The 22,240-nt window shown below is 71.9% G+C and overlaps 1 protein-coding gene across 2 annotated transcripts in view; it reads right to left on the reverse strand.

Moving 5' to 3' along the window:
- The window catches only part of ASPG (asparaginase), a 20,568-nt gene extending 1,198 nt beyond the window's left edge, over window positions 1–19,370 (reverse strand). For both annotated transcript variants that reach the window (XR_008555942.1, XM_054715425.1), the window contains exons 1-13: window positions 19,289–19,370; window positions 14,673–14,781; window positions 14,037–14,148; window positions 11,637–11,762; window positions 11,332–11,415; window positions 10,886–11,012; window positions 7,306–7,418; window positions 6,553–6,735; window positions 5,588–5,701; window positions 4,996–5,109; window positions 3,904–3,999; window positions 3,606–3,769; window positions 1,515–1,601 (exon numbers count right to left, since the gene is read on the reverse strand). Coding sequence is in view for 1 of the 2 variants with exons in the window: in XM_054715425.1 (XP_054571400.1) it covers window positions 1,515–1,601; window positions 3,606–3,769; window positions 3,904–3,999; window positions 4,996–5,109; window positions 5,588–5,701; window positions 6,553–6,735; window positions 7,306–7,418; window positions 10,886–11,012; window positions 11,332–11,415; window positions 11,637–11,762; window positions 14,037–14,148; window positions 14,673–14,781; window positions 19,289–19,370 (1,511 nt within the window). In the remaining variant the exon portion in view is untranslated. The remainder of the gene's footprint in view (window positions 1–1,514; window positions 1,602–3,605; window positions 3,770–3,903; window positions 4,000–4,995; window positions 5,110–5,587; window positions 5,702–6,552; window positions 6,736–7,305; window positions 7,419–10,885; window positions 11,013–11,331; window positions 11,416–11,636; window positions 11,763–14,036; window positions 14,149–14,672; window positions 14,782–19,288) is intronic.
- Between the last annotated feature and the right edge of the window lie 2,870 nt (window positions 19,371–22,240).

The following is a 22,240-nucleotide window of genomic DNA, read 5'->3' on the forward strand; positions in this document are numbered from 1 at the left end:
AGCCAACGCCAAACAGCGGGCCCAGCAGCGCCGGGCCGGGCCGGGGGCGGGAGTGGGCAGCCTGGGTCTGGTTTCACCCAGTGCGGGTGCCTGTGACTCAGGTCAGGGGTGCACACGCACGCACACACGCACGCACACGCACGCACGAGGGAGCACGTACACACGGGCATGCAGGCCCGGGCATACGTACACGCCCCGCGCTGAGAGCTGCGTGCCAGTTTCACATTTCACAACACGCTCTCCCTGGGCGGGGCCCACGGGCCAGGAGCAGACCCGTGGGGGGCGGGAGTGAGCCCAGCAGCTCACGGAGGGGCCCGGCTGGGCGGGCCCGGCCTGCCTGGAGGAGGAGGTGGCGGGTGGCAACCCCGCGCCCCTGCCCTCTCGGAGGAGCCCACCCCAGCTCTGGGACCTGGAGGTGCGGGGCTGGGGGAGCCGCCCCCCAAAGCGGCCCTAGTGACCCCCTCCTAGTCAGGACCCCGCAGCAGTCCCCACGGCGGTGCTGGGTAACTTCTGGGTGCACCCACCAGCCCCTCTGGGACCTGGCTGACCCGACCGCTCCCTGCCTCGGTTTCCCCATCTGTCAATGAAGCCAAAGAGGCCCACCTGTGGGTGCAGCCCTGAACCAGAAGTCCCTCTCGAGTCCAGACCAGAGGCTGTGGCGGCCTCACCGGTTCGGCCCGAGCCCCTCCCTCCGGGCCCACCCCCACCCTCCTGCTGGCCCAGCACACCCCTCCTCCCTGACAGAGGGGCAGGGGCAGGCCGGTCAGCCCGCAGGACGTGACCCACGACCCTGAAGCCAGGGCTGGAGGGAGGCTGGGGCTTTGGGGTGGGCGAGGGGGCAGAGCTCGGGGTCTTCTCCCTGTGAGCGGGCAGCTCACCCCTCCTCACTCCCCGCCAGTCGTCCCGAGACCCCACTGTCGTCTCAGCCCCTGGGCCCGGGCTCTGAGCTTCAGGGGAGCACACCCCAGCCACGGCCCGCACCCCAACCCCAGCCACACAGGACAGGCCTCGCCCTGCTGTCCTCTCCGCTGCCCCAGTGCCATCCTCCCGCCTCCTCCGCCCGCAGGCCAGCCTGTGGGCAGCCCGGGCTGCAGGGGGCAGCGACGGGGCCTGGGCACCCTGGGGAGGGTCCCAGGGACGCAGGACGCCCTGGCCTGCCCTCCGCAGCCGCCAGCACCCTCCAGGGACCTCCAGGCCCGTCCTCCCTGTGCCGGTCCCCTGGGCTGGCCGTGGAGGCCGCTCAGGGCGGCTGGGAGATCAGTCATGCTGACAACGGGCACGGTGCCTCCAAAGACCCCCCCAGTCCCCCCGCCGGGCCTCACCTGCACAGCTCCGTCCCCGCGTCCCCCAGTCCCCCCGCCAGGCCTCACCTGCACAGCTCCGTCCCCGCGTCCCCCAGTCCCCCCGCCAGGCCTCACCTGCACAGCTCCGTCCCCGCGTCCCCCAGTCCCCCCGCCGGGCCTCACCTGCACAGCTCCGTCCCCACGTCCCCCAGTCCCCCCGCCGGGCCTCACCTGCACAGCTCCGTCCCCGCGTCCTCCAGCTCCCGGGCCGACAGGCGGGCCCCCGCCGCCCGCAGGAGCCCGATGGTGCCCTGGTGCCTGCGCGGGAAGGGGTGCTGACACAGCGGGGCCCGGTCCTGCCCCAGACCAGACCCCCGCCCCCCGCTAGTCCACGGGGAGGGAGTCAGAGCCGGCATCACCGCTCCCACCGGTGCAGCCCACACGGGCAGCGCGTCCAGAGGCCCCCAGCTTCGGCCCTGCGCCGGGCAGGACACCCCCACTGCCTCTCTGCCCGGTGCCCTCTGCCCCCTCCCTCGAGGAGACCCCACTGGCACCCGCCAGCCCCCTGGGAAGCTCCTGCATCGCCCCCTGAGGTCTCCCCGCCCCCCACGCTGGGGCTGCCCACCCTGTGAGCACCTGGGACAGCCCACCCTGGGGGCCAGTCCCCATGCCCAGCTGCCCACCCCACGGCACACCCACCCGGCCGCGCTGGGCCTGGGGAAACTGAGTCAAGGGGCGGACTCTGCCCTTGGGGTGGGGAGGGGACGAACGTGGGTTGTGCTGGCGGGAGCAGGGCTGGGGGTGTGGACGGCTGTCAGAGGCCACCCCTGGGCCCTCCGGGCTGAGCCGGCCACGGGGAGGGTGGGTGGGTGTGGCCCCAGAAACCAGGGCAGAGCAGCCGCGGCAGTGGGGGGCAGAGAACCCCTCCCCCGCAGTGTCCAGGTAGACCACAAACCCCACGGCCGCCTCCCCTTCAAGGAGGCTGGGAGGAGGTGTGACCCCAGCCCCTGCCCCCCACGCTGCCAAAGAGCCTGCGGAACCACCCCAGGGCACAGCAGGGTGGGCAGGGGGCGGAGGCGGGGAGACCGGTTTGGGGGGTGTTGTGACAGCCAGGCGGGTGGGGAGGAGGGCGGGACCGGGTGGGGTGATCTCATTGTGCTACCCATCCCCGCCCCTGCGAGCTCCAGCCAGATCGCCCGCCGGGGCGCTGGGGTACACCCTGCAGGCCCCCCACCCTCCGCCCCCTGCCCCCCGCCCCGTGCCCCCCGCCCCCCGCCCTCCGTCAGGCCTGATCTGAAGGAGCCTGGGAAGGAGGTGGAGCCCTTCACCCCTTCACCAGGGGATGCACCCCACCAGGGCGCACAGTGGAGGAGGCACCAGGGCTTGGCCCTGACCGTCTGGGGGCCCAGGCCCCACACCTCACCGCCTGCCCTGAGACTCCGGAGCCCCCTCCCCGAAATAACCCAGGACCGCAGGCACGCCCCATGCCCTCCCCGGGAATGCTGACCGCCGGGGCCGGGGCCAGGCCGGGGTGGGGGCTGGGGGTGGGGCCGGGGCCAGGCCGGGGTGGGGGCCGGGGTGGGGCCGGGGCCAGGCCGGGGTGGGGGCCGGGGTGGGGGCCGGGGTGGGGGCTGGGGCTCTGCCTCTGGAGAAAAAGACTTCCCAGGGATGAAGAGCAAAGCTGAGGTGACTGCCCAACACACATGTTCATGCGTGCTCACACAGAGCTGCACACAGCTGTGTCTGGGCTGCTCTGGCACACACGGGCCATGGGGCCGGACGCCAGCTGGCCCCGCCCCTCCTGCTGGGCAGCCACAGCGCCTGGGCCCCGCGCCTGCCTGCCCGGTCACATCAGGGCCCCACCCCCGGGTTTGGACTGTCCATCAGGGCAGGCGAGGTCGGCCCCCGGGGAGAGGCCAGGCCTGGGGAGGGCGAGGAGGCGCCCAGCGAAGGCACGCGGATCCTCAGGCCCACGGCCCGCCTGACTGACCAGCTTCGGCCCTGCCGCCGGGCAGGACACCCCCACTGCCTCTGCCCGGTGCCCTCTGCCCCCGCCCTCGAGGAGACCCCACTGGCACCCCCAGACACACCTCAGGCTGGGCCCCTGCCTCTAAGAAACGGGGTGGGGCCAACTCGGAGGCACTCCTCCCCCCGCGGGGCAGGCTGAGCCTGTCGAGGGCACCGGTGCCCACCCAGCCCGGCGCCTGGCACCGTGCAGCCAGCTTTACACCTGCCCGGCCCAGAGCTTGCCCGCCCCCGGAGGTCGCTGGGTCCAGGCCCCCCCAGGGCGCCCCTGCCCCCCTGTGCACGCAGGGCGGGTACCTGCCCCTCACGGCCAGCAGCAAGGGGCTGAGGCCCTCGTGGTCCCGGGCGTTCACGGCCGCCCCGCTCCGCAGCAGCAGGCTCACCACCGCGGCGTGGCCCCTCCGGGCGGCCGCGTGCAACGGAGTTCGACCCTCAAAGTCCTCCAGGCTCAGGTCACCGCCCTGGGGCGACGTAAGGACAGGTCCCCCACGGAGGAAGGGCTGGGCAGGGGCGGGTGCCCCGGGGTGGGGCCCGGCACAGGGGCGCCATGGAGCCCCAGAAAGACCATCCTGCCCCCCGGGGGGCTGGAGCTCACCCGCTCTGCCAGGGCCTGCAGGGCCTCCAGGTCACCGGCGTGGGCCGCGGCGCAGGCCAGGCTGGGGGTCAGGGCGTCTCGCACGGCATCCATCTCCTGTGGGGGGGGGTGGAGAAACGCAGCATCGGGGACCGTGCCTGCCCTGGGTTCTCAGCACCCCCAGAGCGAGCCCAGGGCCTGAGGCTGCCCCCCGCTCTTCCTCACCCGCTGTGCCAGGCTCCCCGCCCCTGAGCCCGCTTCCCGCACCGCCTTCCGGGACGTATGACCACGAGGCGCTGGGCTCTCGGGAAGGAGCCAGCCCCCCGAAGAACCCCGCTCCACACGTCTCCAGAGCCCCCAGCACCCGGCATGTGGGGGCGATCCAGGAGCTCACCCCATGCCAGAGGCCAGGGGTCCCAGCAGAGGCCGCACAGGCAGCCCCGCACCAGCCCAGCCCACACTCAGCCTGCACCCGTGGCCGGGCCTGACCACAAAGCCTCCCTAATCACAGGCCACACGCACCCGGCTCTCCTCTGACCGCCACCCAGGGGAGCCGCAGTGAGCACTCCGAAGCTCCCAGGACAGGTCCGCCCACCCGTGCCGTGCAGAGGGGAAACTGAGGCACGGGGCGTGACCCAGGGCAACCCTGTTGCCTGCCGGGCTCCCACGCCAGGTCTCACTTCACCCCGAGGTTGGGTGTGTGAATGGGCACTGGGAGGCCCCAACCTCCCCTGCAGACCTGGCCCCCAGCCCCCACTCCTCTGCCCCTTCCTGGTCCCGGCAGCCTGGCCGAGAAGGGGGAGGAGAGCGAGCGAGGTCGGCGAGGCCGTGGGGCCTGGAGCCTCACCCCGTGGAGCCTGAGAGACCCCTGAGCTGGCGGCCCCTCCCTCCCAGCGCCCAGGACCCGCACCTCACGAGGCCGCCTGCACCAGGGCCACAGCCGGCACCGCCCCACCAGCAACACGCCCAGAGGCTCCCCGGCTGCCCGGCCCCTCCCTCACTGCTCCACGAACCCGCAAACCCTCCCGCTGGGGACTGACCCCGGAAACAGGGGCACCCGGGTCCAGAACCGGCCGGGCACCTCCCGCGGACCCGCCCCCCCACGGGGCGTACCTGGCTGAGGCTGAGGAGCTGGGCCACCCCGAGTCCCAGGCTGCTCTGAGGGGCGGGCCGGCACGTGTCCGCCTCGGGCAGCGTCATCTCTCCCCGGAGGTCCCTGGCCAGCAGCTGGGGGAGCACAGGAGGGCGGCCCCGCGGCCAGCGCCCCGTGGACATGCGGTGAGGGGCGCCCTGGGCCTGCAGCTCCCCCATCCGGGCTCCATCCTTCAGCCTGCAGGCCGGCCCGCCCTCCACCCCTCCTGGCTCAGGGTCCCCAAGGCCCAGGCCTCTCCCCAACCAGAGCGCCTGGTGGCTGTGCCTGGGGCTGCCTGGGGGGTGAGGGCTCTGGGGCAGTTTGGGGAGCCTCGGGGTGTGCCTGACCTCAGGCTCCTCAGAAGGTGAAAGGACAAGTGGGGGGTCGGCAAAGGGTGCGGGAGCGGGGGTCCCAGAGCGGGCCCTTTGCACCATGGGAGGCCAGTATCCCTGCCCCCTTTCCAAACGCAGACACAGCCCTGGACCCCCCCCCCTGCACCCCCGTCTGCCCGCGTCACACCCTGGCCCCCCCTCAGGATCCCGCTGACATGCCCGTAGCCCGAGGGGCTCACACCTCCTTCCTGTCATCCAGGCTCAGCCCGGGCTGGCCCAGCACATAGGACAGCTTGGCCAGGGCGGCCTCGGACGTCATGTCGAAGCCCGAGATGATGCCAGCTCCCGCCGCGGCCTGCGGGGGAGGGGCGGCCGTAAACGGGTGTGGGTCCCAGCCCAGTTCGCCCTGTGCCCTCGCCCACCCCCCTCTGGGCCGGCCCCCCCACCATGCCCGCTGCGCCCCGTGCCCTCGTCCACCCCCTCCGGGCCGCCCCGCCCACCATGCCCACTGTGCCCTGTGCCCTCGCCCACCCCCCCCCGGGCCCGCCCCCCCACCATGCCCGCTGTGCCCTGTGCCCTCGCCCGCCCCCTCCGGGCCGGCCCCCCCACCATGCCCGCTGCGCCCCGTGCCCTCGCCCACCCCCTCCGGGCCGGCCCCCCCACCATGCCCACTGTGCCCTGTGCCCTCGCCCACCCCCTCCGGGCCCGCCCCCCCACCATGCCCACTGTGCCCTGTGCCCTCGCCCGCCCCCTCCGGGCCGGCCCCCCCACCATGCCCGCTGCGCCCTGTGCCCTCGCCCACCCCCTCCGGGCCGCCCCGCCCACCATGCCCGCTGCGCCCCGTGCCCTCGCCCACCCCCCTCCGGGCCGGCCCGCCCACCATGCCCGCTGCGCCCCGTGCCCTCGCCCGCCCCCTCCGGGCCGGCCCCCCCACCATGCCCACTGCGCCCCGTGCCCTCGCCCGCCCCCTCCGGGCCCGGCCCCCCCACCATGCCCGCTGCGCCCTGTGCCCTCGCCCACCCCCCTCCGGGTCGCCCCGCCCACCATGCCCGCACGCCCCGTGCCCTCGCCCACCCCCTCCGGGCCGGCCCGCCCACCATGCCCGCTGCGCCCCGTGCCCTCGCCCACCCCCTCCGGGCCGGCCCGCCCACCATGCCCGCTGCGCCCTGTGCCCTCGCCCACCCCCCTCCGGGCCGCCCCGCCCACCATGCCCGCCGCGTAGTCCGAGGTCACGGTGCCCTGCAGGCAGTGGGTGCAGTTGAGGATGAGCAGGCCCCGCGCGGCCGCCGCCCGCAGCTCCCGCAGCAGGTCGGGCTTGGTGGGCCCGTTCCCGGAGCCGAAGGTCTCCATGACCACCCCCTTCAGGGGCGGCTGCAGGAAGGCCCGGACCTGCCGGCCAGGACGGGTGTGAGGCCTGGGCTCCTGCCCACGGCGGCCAGCAGCTCGGCCCGCACCCGCGCACGGCCAGAGGGAGCCGGTGGCCGGGCGCGGGCGCGGGCGCGGGGAGAGGCCGCTCCACCGAGTCCTCCCAGCGGGACCCCTGGTCCCTGCGGTGTGCTCGGGGCTGTGCTGGGGTGGACATGCCCGGGCCCCGGGGAAGGGCTCAGGGGGCTGCCCACCTCCCTCCCGGCCTAGCCGCCCGCCCGGCACGGGGGAGGCTCCCAGCAGCCGGGTTGGGGAAGGCCTTGCAGCTCGGCACACGTGCAGGGTCGCGTTACAAACCCACCCCCCAAACGGTGAGACGGGCCCAGAGCCCCGAGGAGGCGGGCGGGTGCAGGTCCCACCCGACCCGGACACACCGGCTCCAGCACGAGGGGCGTTTGCCCGAGGCCGGCTTCGGGGCCGAGCAGGATGTGCAGAGGGACAGGAAGGCAGGGCAGGGCCCGCTGGACCGGCACTGGGGAGCCGTGGGGGCCTGGGAGCGAGGGCACACGACTGTGGGGGCTCGGCGGGACCTACCAGGGTGGCGGGGATCCCGGGGTAGAGGCGCAGCAGGCCCACGTCGCGCTCCATGCCGCTGTGCACCGCCAGCCGGGCCTCCCCGCGGGCCTTCCTCACCAGCTCCCGGTTGACTGGGGACAGAGGGGCGGGTGGGGCGGGTGGGGCGGGTGGGGCGGGTGGGCCCGGGAGCCACCTTCGGGCCAAGACCCCGGCCCAGCTCCTCCGGCCCTTGGTGCTGCCGGCTCCCCCCGGCATTTCCAGAGCCCCGAGCCTCCCCGGCCACCGGGCCCTCCTGACGCCCAGCCCCGGGCTCACGAATACCCTGGCGTGTGCCAGGTCCCCGGGCACAGTGCTCGGGGGGGAGGAGGACCCCCAGGGGTGGAGGCCTGTCTGAGCCGCGGCTGCGTAGGCGGTGGGGGAGGAAAGGCATTTGAGGCCGAGGAACAGCAGGTGCAAAGGCGAGGAGGCACAGCAGACGGGGCCGCAGGATCCCCGCAGTTTGCTGTCCGGGACCCCGGGAGAAGGGGGGTGGCCTTCTCAGACCAACAGCCTCACCTGCCCCTACCGGGCACCTACCCTGCCACAGCTGAGAGGGTGAATGAATGAGTGAGTGAATGAATAGTCTTCTGGACCCCTCACCGCTGGGGAAAGACAACCTCCATCGGATTCACCCCAAAGCCTCAGAGGCCCAACGTGTGCCCACCCGCTCCCCACGCCAGGGTGGGTGACGGGGGTCCCAGCCCTGTGGGTGGAGGGGCAGATGCTTGGGGCCGGTGCCCCTCGAGCCGCCATGCAGAGGCTCGGGGTCTCCAGTCTGAAGGCCACTGCACCGCCAGGACCGACCACGGCGTCCCGGGGTGCGGGCTGGGCAGCGGGTCCGGCCTGCGAGCCTCAGGAGCCCATGCCCGGGGGGCCCCTCTCAGCCCCGGCGGCCTGGATGGGCAGAGGGGGGGTTGCTGACCCCCCGGCACCGATGCTGTTAGCGCCCATCCCGGGAACAGGCACCTAGGGGCCCGCCCATCCCAGGACACGGAGGCCCAGAGGGGAGCCCCGCAGAGGCTGCCGGGGAGTCAGGGCAGAGGCGGGGGAGCTGGGCTCCAGGACCTCCACCCGGGCCTCCTCCGCCCCCACGGGGTGGGTGCCAGCCTCTGTGCCCGCTGTGCCCGCCAGAGGCCGGAGCAATGCACACGTGATAACGACCGGAGAGACATTCCAGACACACGGCCCTCTCACGGGGCGCTGGGGTGGGGGGAGTGGAGGGTGGGCAGCCGGGAGGGGCCAGGAGGGCAGAGGCTAGGAGACCCCGGGCCAGGGCTTTAATTCAGGGCCCTTGGCCCCAGCGGGGGAGCAGACAAGACAGTGGCGGGTGGAGGCTGACACCACGGGGGAGAGATGGCTGCAGAGGGGTTCAGACAGACAAAGATGGCCACGTCCCCCCAGACAGCCACCCCCTGAGAGCCCACGGGACCCAAGTCCCCGCCCGGCCAGGGGCGCTGCCACCACCAGGGAGGAGAGGCCTCCTGGGCCCAGTGTGGACCACGTGCCTCACCGCTGGGCAGCTGGTCCAGGGCCGGGGGGTCGGGGGCTGGAGGGCCAGGAGCTGGCGCCCCCCTGGGACCCGGCGGGGCAGGCCCGCAGCACCCCGCGCCCTCCCGCACGGCCTCCTGGGCCTGCGGGGCCTCTGGGAAGGCAGTGAAGACACAAGAACCCGGGAGGGGGCCCAGCGTGGAGTCGCCCTCCGGCGGCCGTGCCCACACCCCGAGCACCCAGGGCCCCGCCAGCCGCACCCTGGCCCGGGCAGAGCTCCCGGTTTCCCAACAGCAGCTGCCAAACCGGACAGGCCCGGGCGGGCGAGGCCGGTTCTCACGCCCGCACGCAGTCCAGCGGGGGGAGCCGGCGGGGACGGGGCCTGGGGGCCGGCCTCAGCCCTGCACCCGCCGAGCCTCTGGGCCTGGCAGAGCAGGCGGTCCTGTGGCCGCGGCCTCCCGGGCTTGGCGAGCCCCAGCCAGGGGCCCCGGACCCAGCGCACTCCTCCGCGCCCGCCAGCAGGCTTCACCCCCAGGCTCCACTCCTAAGCTCCCGATGAGGGGGTGACTCAGCCCCCACGGGGGAGGGGTCCCTGCTCCTTCCTTCCTCAGCTGGGCTGGGTCTCCCGACACGGGCAAGAGGGGCCGAGTGCCACCACCCAGCATGGGCAGGGAAGCCAGGCCTTCCGTCGGCACCAGCATCGGTGCCGCCCTCTCCAGGAAGCCCCCCTGGATTGCTCCAGCTCTCCAGCCCCCGGAGCCCTGGGGGCGCTGCACAGGCATGAGGTGCACTGACGTGTTCTGGGCCTCACCACCCGCCCCAAGGCCCCTGGGGGATGGGCGGGGTGGGCCCGGCGGGAGGGCAGGTGAGAGCTCGGGAACGGGAGTCGGGGCTCGGGGCCAAGCCAATGCCTCCCGTGCGGCCCTGCCCCTCCACCTCGGTCACCCCATGGGGTCCTCCTGCCCTGGCCCTGACCCCCTGGCGGAGGGGCCTGCCCGTCACTGTGCCTGACCCCCAGCTGTGTCCTGACCTGAGACCCCAAGGCTCTGGGGGCGTTCAGGGTCACGTGACCAGCCCGCCTGCCGGGAAAGAGCCCGCCCCTGCAGGGGCTGCACCCTAAGCCCTCCAGGGCTCCCCACTGCCTGCCCCTGGGAACCGCCCCTGCAGACCCCACAGGGGCAGAGGCCGTGTGGGCGAGGCCACCTCCGTTGTTCTGAGGGCCGGACGCTCAGGCAGGCGGACCAACCCGGAGAGCTGGGTCCTGTGTGTCCCACACAAGCGGCCCCACCGGGAGCGAGGCCCCAGGGCCCCTAACGCCCCCAGGAAGGGGCCACAGCGGGGGCGGGTGCTCGGAGCCCCTGCGCCGTCAGGAAGCACAGGCCCAGCAGGCGGGGTGTCCCTTACACACCGGGCCAGGGGGGGCCAGGCCCTGGGGGGAACCCACAGGTCCCAGGGGCGTGGGGACACTCCGGCCTGTCCCAGGAGGCTGCCAGGGTGTGGGGGGAGGGGAGGCGCTGGCCAGGCCCACCTCGGACCCGGACAGCGGGGGACACCACGGGCCTGCAGGTCTCGGGGGCCCTCCGGGGCCATTAGGGGGCCCTGAGCTCGGCCCAGCAGCCTGGTCGAGCAGCTCCCACACCCAAAGCAAGGAGTGGGGTGTCCTCCCGGAGGTCAGGACACATGACCCGCTGGAGACAAGGGGTGCGGGCTGCCTGCCAGGCCTGGGGGACAGAGAGAAGGGCCCCGGGACCAAGGTGCGTGGCCTCTGAGAGGGATTCCTGGGCTGGGCCTCCTGGCCGGGGGCGGGGGGGACACGAGGGGCAAATCCCCCAAACCTGCCCCTCCTCTGGCCAACTCCTGGCCAGGGCTCCCCCCAAACCCATCCCAAACCCCCCGAGCCCCCGAGCCCCCCCACCCCCGCAGCCCACGCAGCCCTGGGGCAGAGCCGAGCTGCGCTGTCCCAGCTCAGGGGCGGAGGGTGCTCCCGCCCAGTCTCCCAGCCCAGCTCCCTGCAGGGTCCGCGGGCGCCCTCCTGCCACCCACGGCACCCCTCACCCCTCACCCCGCTTACTTGTGACGTCAGCGCCCAGCACAGCCAGCGGCGGCAGGTTGGGGGAGCAGAAGGCGGCGAACTTGCGGGCATCCACCTTGGTCACCCGTGTGCCCCGAAACAGCTGGTTCTGGAAGAACAGGCAGACCTGCGGGGCGGGGCGGGGGGGGACGGCGGGTGACACGGGCCGACCGCCCCTCCGTGCGGGCCCCCTGCCATGTGGGGGGCGGGGAACCTCGTGAGTGAGTCCTGTGCCCACGCGCCCGGCCGGATGCCGAGGCGGGAAAGGCCGGGACTCTCTTCGTGGGAGCTCCCCCCCGGGGGGCAGGAAGGCAGGTCTGGGGAAAGGCCACGGACCACAGACTGTCCCTCCCCCCCTTCTCCCACGGTCCGCGTGCCGGGTGTCAATCACAGGTGAGGGCGGCCCTCAGAGCCCTGGCCCCTGCCGCCCGGGGGGGGGGGGGTACCTCGGGGATCACGTACTGGCCGGCCATGAGCAGGGCCCCCAGCAGGTTCTCGCGGCCGTCGCTCCACAGGGCGTGGATGGGCACCTGGGGGGCGCACGGAGCTAAGGCCGCGGCTCGGGGCGGAGGGGCCGGGCAGCTCAGGCTGGGGGAGCGGGGTCTGCAGGCCCTGCCCCCCGATAACCGCCCCTGCTGATGCTACCGGCCCAGCCCGGCCCGGGGGTCCCGAGGGCACCCCGCTCCTCGCTGCCCCGCAGGACGGCGCCTGACAGCGCAGAGCGGGCCCTGGGCCGCGGGAGGGCGGTCACCTGGGCGCCCGTGAGCACCACCGTCTTCTGCAGGTTCTCCAGCGCGAAGGCGAGCGCGGCGGCCGCGAAGGCCATGGTGTCGGTGCCGTGGACGACCACGAAGCCGTGGAACTGCTCGTAGTGTGTCTGCGGGAGGCGGCCGCTCACCGGGCGCCCCCTGCACTGCCCGCGCCTCCCCCGGGAGCGGAGCCTTCCCCTCCACCGACACGCAGCCCCGCTCAGAGCGGCGCGGGGGGGGGGGGGGGGGCGCCGGGACCCTGACGTGGAGGCCGGGCTGGGCAGGCTGGAGTCCGGCCCGCTCTCCCCGCCCCGGGACGGCTCCTTCCCGGACTCCTGGTGTGAGCCCACCGTGATGGGGTGGTGGACGTCCCCCGAGGACCAGCAGGGCCCCCCCCCCGGCTCCCCGGTAGTGCCCCCCGCGGGGAGGCCCAGGCAGGACTCCCGAGAACACCGGGCAGTGGGGACCCGCCAGAACCCAGCCCGAGAGCCCGGTGCTGAGTGACATGCCCGGGCAGAGGAGGGTGGGGAGCAAGCCCGGAGCCTGGCTGTCCGGCGGGTGGGCCGGGCGTGGGCACCGCGATGGGCGGAGGCACAGGCAGCACTGGGAGGGCCGGGGGGTGGGCAGCGGGCAGGTGCTGGCGGGCAGGGGAAGGGTCCTTCCAGGCACCGCCCTGCTGCCGGCTCTCAGGAGTGAGGGCGGCTGCGGGGACAGCCTCCGCCACCACCTCCTGGAGGGCCGCCAAGACTGAGCTTCGGAGCGGTTGCGAGGGGCCCAGTTACGGGACAAGGGGACCACGATGGAAAGACCAGCAGCTGGCGGGATGGCAGAGCTGGGCCACAGGCCGGGCTGGGGCGCCATCTGCTGGCCACACAGGGCGCGGCCGCAGGCAGGTGCCCCGGCTCCAAAGGCCCCGCCCGCATGCGTCCTGGGCGGGCTGGACCCTGCAGCCAGGACAGCGCTCAGGCCCCTCGGGAGGAGCCTGCCCTGGACAAGGGCCGCAGACATGCCCACTGGTCGCCGGTGGCCCCGAAGGGACGGAGGGCCAGGCCCAGGGCCACACCCTGTCCCAGGTGCTCACGGTGAAGGGGGGGCAGGAGACAAGCCGTGGCTGGGGGCCAGGCTCTTGGCTGCCCGGGAAGGGGAGCCTGTGTGATGAACCCCTGGGGGCCGGTGAGAAGGCCGGAGGATGGGAGGGCCCCCACCCCGGGAGCCAGGACCAGGATCGGGCAGGATGGGGTGGGGGCAGGGAACAGAGAGGAGAGCTGGTGGAGGGTGCCCTGGCCTCAGGAAAGGCGTGCTGTGAGCCCAGACACCCCTCGGGGTCCCGCACCCTTTTATGGCCCTGCCTCGCGGGCGGGCGGGCAGGCAAGGGGCGGACAGCGGGGTAAGGGCCAGGTGTGAGCTTGTCAGTCTGCGGGCAGGCATCACACACCAACCCAGGTTCCTACTGGGACAGACCAAGTGCATGAACAAACCAGGACCGCTGTCCGTCACCGGAAAGAGCTACCCTCCCCTTGCACGGAGTGGGGGAGGGGGGGCGGGATGAGGTGGGCAAGGGCCTCAGAGGCCCTGCTGCTGGGATGTGACCCGAGGGCCTGGCACTTTCCTGAAGCCACAGACCCACCGCAGTCCCAGAGCGAGTGGGTGGGCTGGCCTCGCCCCGCCCAATAGCCCTGCCTGACTGCAGCCCCGCCAACAGCCCCGGCCCCACCCACATCCTGCAGCCCCGCCCACTCCCATAGCCCTACTCAGCATGCACAGCCCCGCCCACACGCTGCAGCCCCGCCCACTCCCATAGCCCTACTCAGCATGCACAGCCCCGCCCACACGCTGCAGCCCCGCCCACTCCCATAGCCCTACTCAGCATGCACAGCCCCGCCCACACGCTGCAGCCCCGCCCACTCCCATAGCCCTACTCAGCATGCACAGCCCCGCCCACATCCTGCAGCCCCGCCCACTCCCACAGCCCTACTCAGCATGCACAGCCCCGCCCACACGCTGCAGCCCCGCCCACTCCCATAGCCCTACTCAGCATGCACAGCCCTGCCCACACGCTGCAGCCCCGCCCACTCCCATAGCCCTACTCAGCATGCACAGCCCCGCCCACATGCTGCAGCCCCGCCCACTCCCATAGCCCTACTCAGCATGCACAGCCCCGCCCACATGCTGCAGCCCCGCCCACTCCCATAGCCCTGCTCAGTATGCACAGCCCCGCCCACACGCTGCAGCCCCGCCCATTCCCACAGCCCTACTCAGCATGCACAGCCCCGCCCACACGCTGCAGCCCCGCCCACTCCCACAGCCCTGCTCAGCATGCACAGCCCCGCCCACACGCTGCAGCCCCGCCCACTCCCATAGCCCTACTCAGCATGCACAGCCCCGCCCACACCCCCTGCTACCTCAATGGTCTGGGCAATCTGCACCCACTCCGTGATGGTCATGTCGCTGGAGTCGAAGAGGGGCTGGCACTCCAGCACCGTGTAGATGATCCTCTGGTCGGGACTGGCGGGCCTGCGGGGGCAGAAGGCCGGTGCCCACCTGACTCCCGCCTTGGCCACCCGGTTCCCCTCCGGGCCGGCAGGGCCTCTGCACCAGGGCCTGTGTCTGCGCATCCACCAACTCGGAGCTGAGTACAGGCCCAGCCTCCCTTCGCCGGACTTCCCAGGAGCAGGGACCGTGGGTGCTGAGAGGGGCCGAGGACGGCCAGGAAGAGCTGCAGCAGGCACAGCCCCTTCCCCCCCCCCCGCCCTGAGGGGTGAGCCAGGCCCGCCTGGGAGGAAGGTCAGTGACCGGGAGGGCGACTCCCCACGCGCCTGCCAGCCGTGAAGGGCACCAGGCAGCCTGGGCTGAGAGCCGGGGCCTTCGCACAGCGGGTGGGGGTCTGAGGCGCCCTCCAGAGGGGACTTTGGTCCGTTTCAAGCCGTGGAAGAGGACGTGAGTGACGGCCTCCTGCAAATGAATGGCTGGAGGGAGGCCCTGAGAGACGCAGCTTCCTGATGGCCCTCCCCCAGGACAGCGAGGGAGCCCACACTCACGGCAGCACCAGGGTGTCCTCGGGGAGGCCGCGGGCCCGGGCATGCTCCTCGTCGTGGAACATGGGCAGTGTCCTCAGGACGGCGGCCAGGCCCCGCCCCGGGACCAGCACTGCAGGCGGGGGAGGGGGTCAGGGGCTGGCAGCCACCACCAGCTCCCACAGCCACGGCCCCTCCGTCTGTGCTGGGCATCTGCTGCCCTGTGCTGGGGGTCAGGCCTGGGCAGGGGTGTGGGCAGGGAGCGGGGTTGGCCCAGGTGAGCTCGGGCCTCAGGGAAGTCGGAGGCCAGGTGGACAGGCCCGCAGCTGCCAGGGCCCCGTCTCCAGGTGAGCCCACCCGAGGCTCCCGGGGCCGTGGCCCTCTGTGGCCTCTTCCTCAGATGCCGCTCCCCTGCCCCCACTCCGCAGAGCACCCACAGACACGCTCCTCAGCCCCAGCCCTCTGCCAGCCTGCCAGGTGCTTCGCCCCAGCTCAGGGCACTGCCTCCAGGTAGCCCTCCGTGATGCCAGGCCCTGCTGCCTCTCCCACATGCCCTCCACGGCCTCGGCTCCCTTGCTGGGCTGTGTGCCACCCCTCCAGGGTCCAGCCCAGGCCTTCGCCTGCAGCGGCCGTGCCCCAGAAACATGCTTCTACCGAGGCCCTGGCAGAGAGGGCGCCGGGTTCTAGGCAAACCCTAAAATAGGGGGGTGGGGGCGTCCAGCCCTGCCCGGCATCAGCGTGAGTTAATTAAATGCTTGACCAGGTGGAGCAGGCTCATTTATCAGTGGGTCATTTTGTGTGGCCCGAGGGTGACGTTATAAATATCCAACGGCCCTTGGCAGGGAAAGGCCCCGCCCTGCCCTACGCGGTCAGTGTGCCTCCTGGAAAAGACGCCCCAGCGCAGGCCTCCGCCCCACGCCGCGCCCTCGGGCACGGCCCCTCCTCGCGGGGGTTCTGCGGGCGTGTCCCCTGTGCTTGGCTGCACTGGGCGCCCGGACTCAGCAGCAAGGACAACAGGTCCCCCCCCCCCCCATCGGCTGGAACAGGGCAGTGCGTTCAGGACCAAGGTCAGTGGTCACTCCCGGTGACAGGCCGGTGGATCAGTCCCCGCGGCTGTGTGACAAACGGCCGAGCCGGGCTGCTCCAAACAGCTCGGGGGTGCTGGGGGCCGCGTCCCGGCTCCCTCGGGTGTTGTCAGAATCCGGTCCCATGTGTGGACCACTGTCCCGGCTGCCTCTGACCCGCCATCCTCGGCGTCTCCGGCTCCAGCGCCCAGGCCGGGCCTCTGGCTCTGCCTTCAACGCCGGTTCGAGCCCTCCTCACGCTTCGAACCTCTCTGACCTCCTCTGCTCCTCCTTCCCCTTAAGGAGCCCCAAAGCCCGCTCACCTGGTCCCCGAGGGTCCTTCTTCGGGGCTCGGGGCCAGTCCACTCCCTCCCTCGGGGCCAGCAGCTGAGCTCAGGCCCCCACCCCAGCCGCCGCCCCAGGCCCTCTGCAGCCTGAATGGCCCTCCTGCCCACGGCTCTGGCCCCTCTGCTCCGCCCTTGCCCGCTGGGGGCGCCAGTTTCCATCCTGTCATGTGTCCCCACAGCTTGGCCTTCGGACCAGGGCAGTACGCTCTCTGGTCTCCACCGTCTGGAAGGCGCTCTGACCGGGTGCAGCAGGCGGCCAGGCGCGTAGGCCGCGGTTCCAGCCCGCTGGGTCCGGCCGCGCCATCTCCCAGGCCCTGGGTCCGGGCCCAGCCCCCGGGGCCCTCCTCTCCGCCTTTGCTGCCCGTTCGCGCTGGGAACAAAGGGCCTCACTGCCTCCACTTTCCTGTTTCCCATAAACGCTCGCCGTTTGAGCCGCGACAGGTCCTAGGCCGGACAACGGACCCTTTTTCTTAGAAAAACTTCTACACGGAAAACAAGCTGTGTCCTGGGAGAGTGCGCCTATCGGTGTAACGCCTGGCCATTGGGTTCCCTCAGTGAGCCCGGTGAGCACGACCTCTGAACCAGGAGGTCACGGTTCCACTCCCGGTCAGGGCACGGGCCCAGGTTGCAGGCTCCATCCCCCGTGTGGGTGTGCAGGAGGCAGCCCATCAGTGATGTCTCTCTCTATTCGGCTCCTTTCCTCTCTCTAAAACTCAATAAAAACAGACACATTTCTTAAAGATCCCTCAATAAGACCCAAGGGCAGCGGTCACATGACCAGCCCACCTGCTGGGAAAGAGCCGTCCCTGCAGGGGCTGCACCCTAAGCCCTCCTCTCCTTGCCTCACTCCCCCCTCGCTGCCCCCCCGCTCCCCCCCCACTGCCCCCCCACTCCCCCCTCACTGCCCCTTCACTGCCCCCTCACTGCCCCCCTCACTCCCCCCTCACTGCCCCCCCACTCCCCCTTCACTGCCCCCCCACTCCCCCCTCACTGCCCCCCTCACTGCCCCCCTCACTCCCCCCTCACTGCCCCCCTCGCTCCCCCCTCACTGCCCCCCCACTCCCCCCTCACTGCCCCCCTCACTCCCCCTCACTGCCCCCTCACTCCCCCTTCACTGCCCCCTTCACTGCCCCCCTCACTCCTCCCTCACTGCCCCCCTCGTTCCCCTCTCGCTCCCCCCTCGCTGCCCCCTCGCTGCCCTGACCTTGGCACGGCTTGGCCGCGCCGTGTGCCCTGGCGGCTGCTGTTTACCAGCAGGCGCAGAAGTGCCCTGGACAGTGACGATTCAGACAGCTTTGCTGAGGCCGGGCCACCTCCCTCCCGACCTCCCGGGGGCAGAGCCAGTTAATCATTGACCCCGCACCACCCTGAGGAGACGCCGGGCGGGGGGCCTGCGGAGCCAAGTCCCCCCCCCCCCCCCGGGCTCATGGAGGCCAGGGCTCCCCCAGGCCCCGGCCGGCTCTGCTCTGGCACCAAAAGGTCCACGCCACCCGTGTCCGAGGACCGCCAGACCCCGCAGCGCAGGGCGGGCCTCCGATGGCCCTCAGGGTCAGGGCACCGGGACCCTCGCTGCTCCTCTCCTGGGGGGGCAGCAGGGACAGGCTCCCCCTCGGCCACCACGGCCTCCTGAGGGAGGGTCTGGCAGCGGCCGGAGGCACGGGAGGGGGCGGGGAGGGGGGGGGAGGGGAGGAAGACAGGTGCCGGGTGGCTGGTTCCTTCCGGGGCAGAGCCCTCAGCTCAGGGCGAAGACGCGGCCACGGTCCTAGTGGGCCAGGCCGGGTGCTGCTCCGAGACCCAGGGCTCAGAGGGCGGCGTCCGGCTGGCGGGCAGGCGGGCCGCTGAGCCCGGAGGGACACAGGTGGGCCGGCAGTCAGGTGGTCCTCTGGGCCCAGCCCCCGCCTGGGGGGCGGCTGGTTTAAGGTCCAAGCGGAGGGACCAGCAGCCCTTGGTGGGAGTGTGGCGGGACCAGCGGCGAACTGTCCAGATCGGGGATCCGGAGGCACAGCGGCGGACAGCAGGCTCCCGGCAGCCCGGGGGAGCCGCCGGCCGGATGCAGACCACCCTGTCCCAGCGCCGAGCCCCTCCGACAGGGCCCAGCCCCCGGGCGCCTTGAGGGTGTCTGTGACGTGACCATCACGTGTGGCGGATGGACTAGCGGGGCCGAGGCCCGAGAAGCACTGTGGGACGGCGGAGGGCGGAGGGCCTGAGCGGCTGCTCAGTGGGCAGCGTTGGGAAGGAGGGAGGAAGGGACAGGAAGTGGCCCAAGCACCGGCAAGGGCAAAGGAGAATGTTGGGTGGGGGGGAGGGGGGAGCTGAGTTGGTTGAGGCAGGGCGAGGCCAGGCTGCAGGCAGTGGCCAGGCCGGGAGCGGGTCCGGGGAGGACGCCAGGGCCAGGTGTGGGGCCCCCCCGGTGTGACCGGCACGGGGGCGCGTGGAGGGGCGGCCGGGCAGAGGGAGGAGGAAGGTGGCAGAGGACAGTGCGTGGGAAACGGGGCTCCTGAGGGACAGGCCACCTGTGGACAGCCGAGGGGGGAAAGGGGTTCGAGGATGAGGCTGAGGCTTGTCCTGCCCGCCCGGGGAGGGGCACCCCACGGGTCAGTCACGGCGCCCAGAGGAGCCTCTGCAGCTGACCCCGAGCCGGACGGCCGATGCTCTTCCCCGGGGGCTCCCCGACTCCACTGGGTCCCTCCCCGAAGGCAGCACCCGGCCAGCAGCCTTCCGACTGGGAGCCCTGGCGGCCCTCGCCCACACAGAGCGGGCACTCCTGCCGACTCCGGCCAGGCAACGCCACAGGCAGACACACAGCCCCCCACGCCCTGCACGCTGCCCGCCCCAAAGGGGTCAGACAGCCCCCCGCGCCCTGCACGCTGCCCTCCCCAAAGGGGTCAGACAGCCCCCCGCGCCCTGCACGCTGCCCGCCCCAAAGGGGTCAGCGCCCTCCGGCGCCAGGAGCTCAGGGCAGCAGGGGTGGCTGGGGCTCAGCACAGCGCGCAGCGGTCCTAGTGAGGCGCCTCGCAGCCCCGCAGCCCTGCCCGCGGCTGGTTGGCCCGGGAAGGGGCACGGGCGCCCGGCCCACCCCCACCCCGAGGCCGGGCAGTCACCGCGCCTCCAGGGCGGGCACCCGGGCCGGAGCGGGCTCGGTCGGCGGCTGGGACCCCGGGAAGGCGGGGCGCGAGGACCACCCCGTCCCGCCGCCCGGAGGACCCCTCCCGGCCGCCCGCCCACTCACCGCCGCGCTGGCTCCGCATCCCGATGGTGCCCCCCGTGTAGATGGCCAGGACCCGCCGCTCGGGGCCCGCCGCGCGCGCCATGCTGGCTGGGCGCCCGGTGAGGGGCAGGGAGGCTGCGGGCGCAGGAGACGGTGCGGGGAGCCCGGGCCTCGGGGCTGTGGGGGCGGCGGAGCCGGGACTGAGGAGAGCGCCCAGGGCACCGGGGTGGTGGGGCTCGCTGGGGGGCGGGGCCTGCTGGGGGGCGGGGTGCCCGCCCGAGGCGGCGCCGGTGGGGGCTCGCGGAGCTGGGTCTACCCCGAAAGTGGGGGAGGGGGGGCCTGAGAAGGTCCGGACTTAGGGGGCGGGGCCTGGCGGGCACCTGCTTGGGGGCGGGGCCTGGTGGGCGGGGCGGGGCCTGGCGGGCGGGGCGGGGCCTGGGAGGCACCTGCTTGGGGGCGGGGCCTGGCGGGCGGGGCGGGGCCTGAGCGCCCGGCGTTGCCAGGGTCGTGCCCGCAGACAGTGGTATCAGCAGCCGCAGGGACCCGGTGCCCAGCAGGGCCGGCGCTGTTGACCACCGTCGGGGTCCCCCCCACGGGGTGGCCGCGCGTGGGCAGAGACCCCAGCCCGCCCCTTGCACCCCGTCCAGAAGGCCCGAGGGGACCAGGGACCTCAGGGCAGGGCCGGGAAGACAGCAGCGGGCGCAGGCTCCCAGGACGGATGTGGAGCTGCCTCGCTCCGGGCACAGCCCCCAGGCCGCCCACGCCCTCTGGGAAGAGCCGGGATTTGGGTTCCATGGAAGTTACTCTGATCCTGGTCATAGTCAGTCCCTTCCACATCATGCGACCTAATGCTGCCCGGAGGGCGGGGTGGGGTCTGTATTAGTTTGCTGGGGATGTCTGTATTAGTTTGGGGGTCTGTATTAGTTGGGGGGGTCTGTATTAGTTTGCTGGGGGGTCTGTATTAGTTTGGTGGGGGGTCTGTATTAGTTGGGGGGGTCTGTATTAGTTTGCCGGGGTGTGTGTATTAGTTTGCCGGGGGGTCTGTATGTTTGGGGTGGGAGCAGGGCGGGGAGGTGGGGGCCCTCTTTATGGGGAGTTTCAGACAGCGCACTGCGTGTCCTGGAGACTCAGCAACGTCGGGAACCACGTCGGGAACCACGTCGGGAACCACGTCGGGAACCACGTCGGAAACACCTGCCAACGGTTAGGATGGAAAACGCTGTGTTTTCAGCTCAGTAAAACGAGTGGGACAGACAGACCAGGAAAGCGCGTTCACAAACAGGTGTGGCCGAGGACCAGGGAACTCCCGCAGCTCCCCCCGGGGTCCCGGCAGAAAGAGCGGGAGCAGGAGCCCTCCCTGCGCGTCCTCAGGCCCTCTGCTGCGAGGCCTGGCGTGGCACCCCGGAGGCAGGGGGCCGGTCCAGCGTGGGGGGCAGCGTGGGAAGGCGGGCAGGGCCCCGGGCCCCTGTGTAAGTGAACGCACCGGCTGGTGAGCAGAAAGCCCACTCGGGCGTCGCCCTCCGCCCCGAGGCTGCTCCCAGCAGCTTTGCTCACAAGGCCCATCAGCCGGAGAGCAATGAGGCTCACAGCCCAGGAAGGAGAGCGAGCTGCAGACGCCAGTCCACGAACGCGGACGCCAGGCAGGCGAGGCCAGTGACGTGGGCGCGTGGGCGGAACTGCTGTGGTGACGGGTCACCCCGAGGCGGCTGCACGGTGTGGGGTCACCGGCATCCGCCGAACCAGGCCTCAGACCTGCACGTGAATTCCACCTAAAACCGCGAAGGGACGAGCCTCCGTCCGGGGCAGAGCCACGTGGACAGGGAGGCAGGGAGAGCGCCGTCCTCTGGTTTATGTCAGACCACGTTCCTCTGGGACAGACCCAGCCAGCCCGCCGCACCGCGCCGGACGATGCTCCCGGTGGCCGACAATGCTCCGCCACGGGGCCCGTCCTGCTCGGCTGAAACTCCTCCTCGACGTCCGACCTCGTTTCCCGTACGAGGTGTCCCCACTGTCAACGGTTTGCCCGCTCGCGGGGGAGCTCCCAGGCCTGCAGCGAGCGACCCTGCGGGGCTGAGGTGGCAGGTGGCAGTGCCCCCGTCCTGACGCCCCAATTCATGAGGAAACAGCACCCCCTCCCCTGGAACTGGTAGCTGAAACCCAAGCACGAGCAGCTCACTCCGAACGGCGACTGAAGCAAGAAGACAGTGCGTGAGGCTGACAGGCAGTTTCCAACCCCAGGTCTCCAAAGGGAACCCGTTTAAGGCTCCTCCTTGTGCCCTGGCCGGTGTGCTCAGTGGTTAGAGCGCTGGCCTGTGAACTGGAGAGTCACGGTTTCAATTCTGGGTTGTAGGTTCGATCCCCAGCCCTCAGGGCACGTGCCCTGACCTCCTTCCTAGGTCCACCCTCACCACTGAGCCACACTGGCGGGAGGCCTCTTAAAAGGCAGCTCTACGAACAGCCCTGCACCGTGGCCACGGGGGCTCAGCTGGCTCTTGCCCAGCAGTGGGTTCCGTCAGGGCACAGGCCCGGGTGGCCGGCTCCATCCCCGGTGTGGGCGGGGCAGGAGGTGGCCGATCCATGTTTCTCATCATTGATGTTTCTCTCTCTCTTCCTCTCCCTTACACTCTCTGAAATCAATAAAAACATTTTAAAAAATAAGCCCATATTCTTTTATCGGTTTTATAACTTTGAATTTTTTTAGGATAAAAGACATTTCAGTCTCCTGATTTAAAAATGTCAGAAACAGAGACCGAGTCTAATGCTTTTATTGTCTTAACAGATGCAGCTGCCAGGTAATCTCTGATTTCCAAAATGGGAGCTAAGAATTGTAACTGAAATGAAAACCTAAATTACACAAAACTCAAGTTCCTTTTACTGACATCAGACATGTTCCCTCACGGACAAGAACTGGAGAGCCACAGGGTGTGGGGCCGCAGCTGTGGCACGTGGAGGCGGGGCAGGGAGTGTGGGGGC

This window comes from Eptesicus fuscus, chromosome 5 (genome assembly GCF_027574615.1).
Source record: "Eptesicus fuscus isolate TK198812 chromosome 5, DD_ASM_mEF_20220401, whole genome shotgun sequence".
NCBI classification, from domain to species: Eukaryota; Metazoa; Chordata; class Mammalia; order Chiroptera; family Vespertilionidae; genus Eptesicus; species Eptesicus fuscus.